Source organism: Nerophis lumbriciformis, linkage group LG13 (genome assembly GCF_033978685.3).
Source record: "Nerophis lumbriciformis linkage group LG13, RoL_Nlum_v2.1, whole genome shotgun sequence".
NCBI lineage: Eukaryota > Metazoa > Chordata > Actinopteri > Syngnathiformes > Syngnathidae > Nerophis > Nerophis lumbriciformis.
In genome coordinates this window covers 25,715,421-25,724,617 of record NC_084560.2, presented here as the reverse complement: position 1 = coordinate 25,724,617, position 9,197 = coordinate 25,715,421, and the positions used below count along the sequence as shown (strand labels likewise).

The 9,197-nt window shown below is 39.2% G+C and overlaps 1 protein-coding gene across 2 annotated transcripts in view; it reads left to right on the top strand.

Moving 5' to 3' along the window:
* The first annotated feature begins 663 nt into the window (after window positions 1-663).
* The window catches only part of cog3 (component of oligomeric golgi complex 3), a 32,841-nt gene continuing 24,307 nt past the window's right edge, over window positions 664-9,197 (top strand). Inside the window, exons 1-4 of one of the 2 annotated variants that reach the window (XM_061971428.2) lie at window positions 664-865; window positions 1,060-1,206; window positions 6,673-6,734; window positions 8,114-8,279. In XM_061971428.2, the coding sequence (XP_061827412.2) occupies window positions 713-865; window positions 1,060-1,206; window positions 6,673-6,734; window positions 8,114-8,279 (528 nt within the window). In that variant the 5' untranslated portion in view covers window positions 664-712. The remainder of the gene's footprint in view (window positions 866-1,059; window positions 1,207-6,672; window positions 6,735-8,113; window positions 8,280-9,197) is intronic. The other variant, XM_061971427.2, reaches the window with a different exon arrangement.

The following is a 9,197-nucleotide window of genomic DNA, read 5'->3' as shown; positions in this document are numbered from 1 at the left end:
AATGCTTTGGTTTTAATTAACAATGTCAGAGAGGTATTAATAAGTATTCTCAAAATTCTCACAATATTATGCACTCGACGTCCATTGCACCGGTCGCCCAAGGTTTCTCATTGTTATCCCATTGGGTTGAGTTTTTTCTTGCCCTGATGTGGGATCTGAGCCGAGGATGTCGTTGTGGCTTGTGCAGCCCTTTGAGACACTCGTGATATAGGGCTATATAAGTAAACATTGATTGATTGATTGATGTGCTTGCAGTAGTGTACACACGGAGTGCATAACACTATCAAAATATCAGTAACAAAAAACCCTGTAAACATTTTTTTTTTTTTATATATATATATAAATCTTTATTTATAATCATCAACATTTACAAACAAACATATGAACAACAACAGTACAAAACAGCACCAGGGGTTTGGAAACTCAATAAAACAACTGCAGTAGAATGCAATATATATATATATATATGTATATATATATATAGCAATGTGTAAAGTCATTAGCTCACACAAGTTCCGTGAATAGTCCAAATTTGGAGCACAGCATCACAGTTTTCACAGCTTTTTGGTTGTGAGAGGTAAAAATGGAATATATTAGGGCAGATTTATTGTGTTTGCGCATGCGCCATATTTCACTAAGCCCCGCCTACCGCCACCATCCCGGAACAGGAAGTGGCTTCCTGTTCGTGTCGCTGCTGACGTTGAAGCTGACGATGGCGTCCACAGAGCAGTCAGATAAAGAAACCCGCGAGAAGCTGTCACAGTGGGACTGCCGCCCGGACGCCATGGCTCCGCTTACGGAGAAGCAAACGGACTCTGTGTTGGAGATACGAACCGCTGCTGAGGCGCTTGCTATCCCCTCAGAGGTGAGATGTAGCTCGGCTGGAGCTAGCGTGCTAGCAATGTTGCTAACTTACTTTATACTAACATTCAAGTGTGTGAAAGCCACTCTTAAGTCATTTAATAAAGGTGATAGTCCATAAAAGTGGTGCGTTTTAATCTGTATGCCCTTCATTTGTAAGTCAATGTTTGTTTAGTAAAAGAGACTGTTGTTGTGCAGTTACCCATCGAGGACCTGGGCAGTCTGTCATCTCGCTCTCTCCAGCCGCCTTTCACCGCCACTGTGCCCGATTCAACGGAAGACGTCCTGCTCAAAGGTTTCCAGATGCTCCACATGGAGAACGACCGAGTAGAAACGGCACAGCAGGTGATCAAACATTGTATTAGTCCATCCATCCATCTTCTTCCGCTTATCCGAGGTCGGGTCGCGGGGGCAGCAGCCTAAGCAGGGAAGCCCAGACTTCCCTCTCCCCAGCCACTTCGTCCAGCTCCTCCTGGGGGATCCTGAGGCGTACCTAGGCCAGCCGGGAGAGATAGTCTTCCCAACGTGTTCTGGGTCTTCCCCGTGGCCTCCTACCGGTCGGACGTGCCCTAAACACCTCCCTAGGGAGGCGTTCGGGTGACATCCTGACCAGATGCCCGAACCACCTCATCTGGCTTCTCTCGATGTGGAGGAGCAGTGACTTTACTTTGAGCTCCTCCCAGATGACAGAGCTTCTCACCCTATCTCTAAGGGAGAGACCCGCCACCCAGCGGAGGAAGCTCATTTCGGCCGCTTGTACCCGTGATCTTGTCCTTTCGGTCATAACCCAGAGCTCATGACCATAGGTGAGGATGGGAACGTAGATCGACCGGTAAATTGAGAGCTTTGCTTTTCGGCTCAGCTCCTTCTTCACCACAACGGATCGATACAGTGTCCGCATTACTGAAGACTAATACACATTGTATTAGTGTTGTCCCGATACCAATATTTTTTGTACCGGTACCAAAATTATTTAGATACTTTTCGGTACTTTTATAAATAAAGGGGACCACAAAAAAATGCTTTAAAGGCTGTATTTTAAGAAAAAATTGTATGTTACATTAAACATGTTTATTGCAATTTAGTCCTTATATAAAATTAGTGAACATACAAGACAACTTGTCTTTCAGTAGTAAGTAAACAAACAAAGGCTCCTAATTAGTCTGCTGACATATGCAGTAACATATTGTGTAATTCAGTGGTTCTCAAATGGGGGTACGTGTACCCCTAGGGGTACTTGAAGGTATGCCAAGGGGTACGTGAGATTTTTTTCTTAATATTCTAAAAATAGCAACAATTCAAAAATCCTTTATAAATATACATAAAAACATATCTTTTTTTCCAAATAGTTCAAGAAAGATCACTGCATATGAGAAATATTTTGCACTGTTATACAATTTAATAAATCAGAAACTGATGACATAGTGCTGTATTTTACTTCTTTATCTCTTTTTTTCAACCAAAAATGCCTTGCCCTTATTAGGGGGTACTTGAATTAAAAAAAAATTCACAGGGGGTACATCACTGAAAAAAGGTTGAGAACCACTGGTGTAATTTATCATTCTATTATTTTGTCAACATTATTAAGGACAATTAATTATTAATCTACTTGTTCATTTACTGTTAATATCTGCTTACTTTCTCTTTTAACATGTTCTGTCTACACTTTTGTTAAAATGTAATAATCATTTATTCTTCTGTTGGTTGATACTTTACATTAGTTTTGGATGATACCGCAAATTTGGGTATCAGTCCGATACCAAGTACATGATTAAACAGTGGTCATATTCATTACTACAACACTGGATATTGTTCAGATAAGTTAAATTTAAGAACTTGCACACAAAGCAACACTGGAGGTGACTGACGTGCGCATTTTCTGCGCATGCATATTAGGTCGTGGTTCGCTGGTGGACGGGGGGGGGGGGGGGGGGGGTCTTAATCGGTGGCATTGTTGTGTGTGGACACGGATAAGGTTAGTTGAGATGTACCCTGGATAACCTTATCCGGCTTAGTGTAAACGGGGCCTTAAGCTCAATCAGGTTGGGCGGAAATCATCAGTGCACAGCCATTTTTGGATCTCTCCAGAAATGTTCAATTGGATTCAAGTCTGGGCTCTGACAGGGCCACTCAAGACATTTACAGAGTTGTCCTGAAGCCATTCATTGGACATCTTTTGACTGTGTGCTTAGGGTTGTTGTCATTCTGAAAGATAAACCGTCGCCCCAGTCTTAGTTCAAGAGCGCTCTACAGCAGGTTTTCATCCAGAATGTCTCTGTACATTGCTGCAGTCATCTTTCCCTCTGTCCTGACTAATCTCCCAGTTCCTGCTGCTGAAAAATAACCCCACAGCATGATGCTGCCAACACCATGCTTCACTGTAGGGATGGTATTGGCCTGGTGATGAGTGGTGCCTGGTTTCCTCTAAGGTTGTACGGTATACCGGTATTACGGTAGTATAGTACCGCGATACTAATGAATCATTTTCGGTACTATACCGCCTCTGTAATGTACCGGTACCCCCCACCCCCGTCGTCGTCACGTTGTGTCATTGCTGGTTTACAAGCAGAGGATCATGTTCTGTAGCGCACAGTCACACAGATAGGTTTGACGACATCCTCCTCCAGTCTGTATCTAAACCTTCTGGGGTCCATCAGTGTGGCCTCTTCCAGGAATGACAGCACATCCTTGTCCTGGAGGGAAAATGAGGGACAGACAGCATAGATTTAGGGGGGAAATTAGCTGAATGTGAAGACGAGGGTGTCTGTTATTAAGTTTTTAGCATTAGTATGTGGAATTAAATGATGGAATAGATTAAGTAATGAAGTTAAACATTGTACTGATATGATCCACTTTAAGAGGTTGTTCAAATTAATAGTGCTTATAAAGTACAAAGAAGAATTATGAGAAATACTTTCAACCTTATTGAAAATAAGATATTCTTCATCTCAGTATATTAATGACTGAATTAATTAATTACATATTACAAAACTGTTGTATATACTAATTCACAGATGTTATTTTATTATAAAAAGGTCAGTAAATGATGTATATATTTGTAAACACTCTGAAGTGGGAAAGGGGTAGGATTAAATAAGCTTTACTTCTTTACTTTTCAGACATGATGTAAAGTGAAATGATATGAAACTGTGATGTGTTATGCTGTAAGTGTGTTCATGTACGAAACTAAAGAAAGAAAGAAAACACTAGTTTATTAGACAGACCTGCAAACTCTGGAGTGGTGTAGGCTACAAGATACCGTTAACGTTATCAGACACATACAAAAAGGCTAACATTAACATTATCAGACACATACAAACAGGCTAACGCTAACGTTACCGTTAGCCACTGACTATGCTTAGGTAACGTTAGTCTAGCTAACATGCAGTCCTGGTTGACATAAGAGGTAACCTTATTTTAGCCTTAAGGCTACAAGTGAGCAAATATGGAAATTAACCGGCAACAGTTAACGTTAGTTACTCACCGGCAACTGTCTCTGGGGCTGCAGAGGAAGAGGGGCGCGCTTCGTCATCTCTGTCGCTGCTTCTCCACGCAGTTCTCGAACGTTCCGGTTATGTACGGCCTGAACATGTTTCAACATGCTAGTTGTACTGCCCCCCCCCCCCCACCCACCCACCTTACATGACAGCGAAGCCTGGCAATAATTGCATATTGCTGTTTCCTCGTCGTATTTTTTTGTAAAATGAAGTCATGCCTTGAGGCGTTTTTGCCGGTCCATTATTTTTGCTGCTTGTGTGACATCACAGGAAATGACGTAGCTCAGTCATTAGACTGAGCTATGTCATTTCCTGTGATGTCCCACAGGGCATTTCCTGTGGGAAGGGATTTGTTCTCAGGGATTCGAATAAAGAACCAACTCTTTTTCTTTACCATAGTGGCCTCGATAACGGGAACCGGTTCTCAAAAAGGGATTTCGCTTAAAAACTAACGATAAAGGTGAAGTTATAACACTAAATAGATTAGAATAGAATAGAAAGTACTTTATTGATCCCTGGGGGAAATTTAGCACCACAGTTCGCTCACAATAGACAAGAATAATAATAAATAATATAATATATATAATATATTATATATATAATATATAAATATATTCTACATATACTACATATACTCTACATTTAAGTGCAGTCAAGAAGGAACATATGCATTATACATTATAAAACGCCCTCAGGAAGAATGGCTTTAAGACATGGCTAGCTAGCTAGCGACTAAAGTCCAGCCGCTGTCGACAGTGTTGTAGCTACTTCTAAATCACTAATCCTCGCCTCTATGGAAACAATTAAAGTAAGTGTCTTCGAAGTATCATCCCTGCAGGACGAGGAATAGCTAAACATGTTTCACTCCACACCGTAGCTCACCGGCGTCAAAATGTAAAAAAACGCCATTGGTGGATCTACACCTAACATCCACTGTAATGATACCAAGTTCAGGAGCGATACTACTATGATTACGTCAATATTTTTTGGCATCACATCTTCTTTCTTTTAAAAAAAAAAAATATTATATTTATAAACTCAGGAAATATGACCATGGACACATGAGGACTTTGAATATGACCAATGTGCGATCCTGTAACGACTTGGTATCAGATTGATACCTAAATTTGTGGTATCATCCAAAACTAATGTAAAGTATCCAAACAACAGAAGTATAAGTGATTATTACATTTTAACAGAAGTGTACATAGAACATGTTGAAAGAGAAAGTAAGCAGATATTAACGGTAAATGAACAAGTAGATTAATAATTCATTTTCCACCACTTGTCCTTAATAATGTTGACAAAATAATAGAAGGATAAATGACACAATATGATGCTGCATACGTCAGCAGACTAATTAGGAGTCTTTGTTTGCTTACTTACTACTAAAAGTCAAGTTTTCTAGTATGTTCATTATTTTATTTAAGGACAAACTTGCAATAAGAAAAATGAATACTAAGATTTTTTGTTAAAATAAAGCCAATAATGCAATTTTTTTGCCCGCCCCTTTATTTAGAAAAGTATTGATAAGTACCAAAAAGTATTGAAATAATTTTAGTACCGGTACAGCAATATTGGTATCGGGACAACACTAGTTTCCTCCTAACATGATGCCTGGCATTCACGCCAAAGAGTTAAGTATTTGTCTCATCAGAGCAGATTATTTTGTTTCTCTCGGTCTGAGAGTCTATCAAGTGCATTTTGTCAAACTCCAGGCAGGCGGCCATGTGCTTTTTACTAAGGAATGGCTTCCGTCTGGCCACTATCATACAGGCATGATTGGTGGATTGCTGCAGAGATAGTTGTCGTTCTGTAAGGCTCTCCTCCACAGAGGAATACTGTAGCTCTGACAGAGTGACCATCTGGTTCTTGGTCACCTCACTGCCTAGGGCCCTACTGTGGGACCTTATTTATAGACTGGTGTCTGCCTGTCCAATCAACTTTACCACAGGTAGATTCCAATTAGGCTGTAGGAGTATGTCAAGGATGATCAGTTAAAACAGAATGCACCTGATCTTACTTTTGAGCTTAATGGCAAAGGCTGTCAAAACATGTGATTTCTTAGTTTTTTAATTTTTAACAAATTTGCAAAAATCTCTAAAATTTTTAGGGGCATAAATTAATTCATTCCATTTTCGAATACTGTTTTAACATAACAAAATTTGAAAAAAGTGAAGCAGAGTGGATACTTCCTGGATGAACTGTATCAACCTATGCACAATTCAGAGTATAGCTGTAAAGGAAGCTGGAGAAGACCTACGCTCACACAGGAGACTCCACACACAGTAATGTTGCCTATTTTTTATTGCAGTTCTTTGCCTGGTTTGCCAAGTTACAAGCCAACATGGATCAGGATGAGAGTGCAAAGTACAGGTGCGTAAACATTTAATGCTATCTACATTGCTTAGGATTTCCCACAGATTGGCAACATATCTGTGGCTATAGGCATGATCAACATGACATCATATAATTTGTATAATCTGTGATGATGCATATATTTTCTTAAAAAAGTTTAAACAATTGAAATACATGCATTTAAAAACCAACCTGAGTTATTATTAATCAGTGTTAACTTATATTTTTTCTTATCATGTTGCTCTGTTTTTCAATTGTTACTGCTTATTGTACATTGTACTTTGTTGAGAATTTTTAAATTTTCTATTGACTTGTCTAATCCTTTTAGTGACATTTTCTTTATTAAAAACGACTAGCAACAAATAGAGACTGTGCTCGTGTTTGGAGACCCTTTAGTTTTGTCGCTCGATGTTCGTAACGAACAGCGAGAGCTGCAGCGAGCCTCACTGACATCACACTTGCTTGGCGCTGATGCTCCAACATACTATTTCTGTCCTTAAAAGCCGCCGCTGACCTTTTAATATTTGCACATTGCACATTTTGTAGGTCGCAGTCCGCAGGTATATCTCGGATGTATTAAAGAACTTCCACATCACAGACATGCTGGCTCCACTCAACATAATCCCGTGCGTATTACTTACATCATCACAACATCCGGTTTTGGCAATGCTGTTTCGGTGATGAAAGTTTTTCTGGAGGCCACATTTTTGGTGCATCACTAGTTAATAATGCGCAAATAATAGGATATACAAATCCGTTCATACATTGTATTACTATAATTTGTTTTCATGTAAAAACCCTACTTTTAGAGGCTGCAGCACTAACTGCGAATGTGAAAAAGAAAATGCATATTGCAAGAAGTTTTTTTCACATAGGAGACGTGTTAATGTATCTTCTACATGAAAAAACAAACGCCATGAAAACATAAACACTACAGACACAAAAATGCATCAGATGAATTTGTTTTAATCGGCCCTTTAAATCATCTAGCAGCTATAAAATTATAATATTATATTGGTAATTAGGCAATATGTCTGATATATTTTTTCAACAGTCCATATATGTTGACATTGACAAGCACAAAAACAATAGTCTGGACTCAGAGCTGCTTTGCAATTGGCTCCTTTGTCACAGCTGTGTGTAACTGTCAGTTTGCGCATGCTAACTAAAGACACAATAACATTCACAATTGGGTTTTATTCTTGATCAATAAAACTGTGTCAGAATAATTATATTTGCATTTTATCCTCCCAGTATTGTGGGTGTTCTGATAATCGGCATATATTCTGCATATTCATGAAGACAAAAACATCTTGAAAACTATTCCTGTCAATGTTTGCAACACGTGCAGTTGGCAGCTACTTTACACATTGTGTTCGTTTCTCTATCAATTGCAGGCAAACCCGAGATGATCTCTTCTGCTACCAGGAACATTGTGATGCCATTTTGAAAGATGTTAGCGCAGCTCTGGAGCAGCTGGACTCCCTTCAAAAGCAGTACCTCTTTGTGTCCAACAAGACGGGCACATTACATGAGGCTTGCGAACAACTTTTAAAGGAACAAGTAAGATCTCCTATTCATTGTCAGTAAATGTCTCGCTCAGCTAAAATACTATTGGTTGATTTAAATGTTCCTTGAATGTTGGACCACTGAAGATGCACGTATCGTAAACGCTCAACCTGATAAGCCGCAGTCTCTTATAGTTACCGTGTGTGTGCACCACAAAAGCAAATAATTGTCTGGACAAAAAACATTGGCATTAATAGTTCTTGCGGTAGGCTGCATATGAAGTGTCATTAGTAGTCAGCATTCAGAAGCTTTTTTTTTAGCCTTGTGTATGATTTTAAGTGTTGGTTAAGCTATTCACCTCAAAAACATTTGTGATACACTTATCAGTAGGGCTAGGTATCATGGCCAATTTTGCAAATAGATTAATTGTCGATACTAAAGGTTATATATTGAATAACTACGACTGGATTTGATTAAGCCTGGGCTGATATTTGATTAGTCAATTAACTGACGATAAATAACAATTAAGTACCGTATTTTTCGGACTATAAGTCGCTCCGGAGTATACATCGCACCGGCAAAAAATGCACAATAAAGAAGGAAAAAAACATATATACGTCGCACTGGAGTATAAGTCACATTTTTTGGGGAAATTTATTTGATAGAATCCAACACCAAGAATAGACATTTAAAAGGCAATTTAAAATAAATAAAGAATAGTGAACAACTGGCTGAATAAGTGTACGCCATATGACGCACAAATAACCAACTGAGAACGTGCCTGGTATGTTAACGTAACATATTATGGTAAGAGTCATTCAAATTACTATAACATATAGAACATGCTATACGTTTACCAAACAATCTGTCACTCCCGATCGCTAAATTCGATGACATCTTTTTCCTCTGTGTCGCCTCTGGTATGCGCCCCGCTAGCGTCCTTTCTTTCTGCTGCTCGATTGCTGTTCTCTG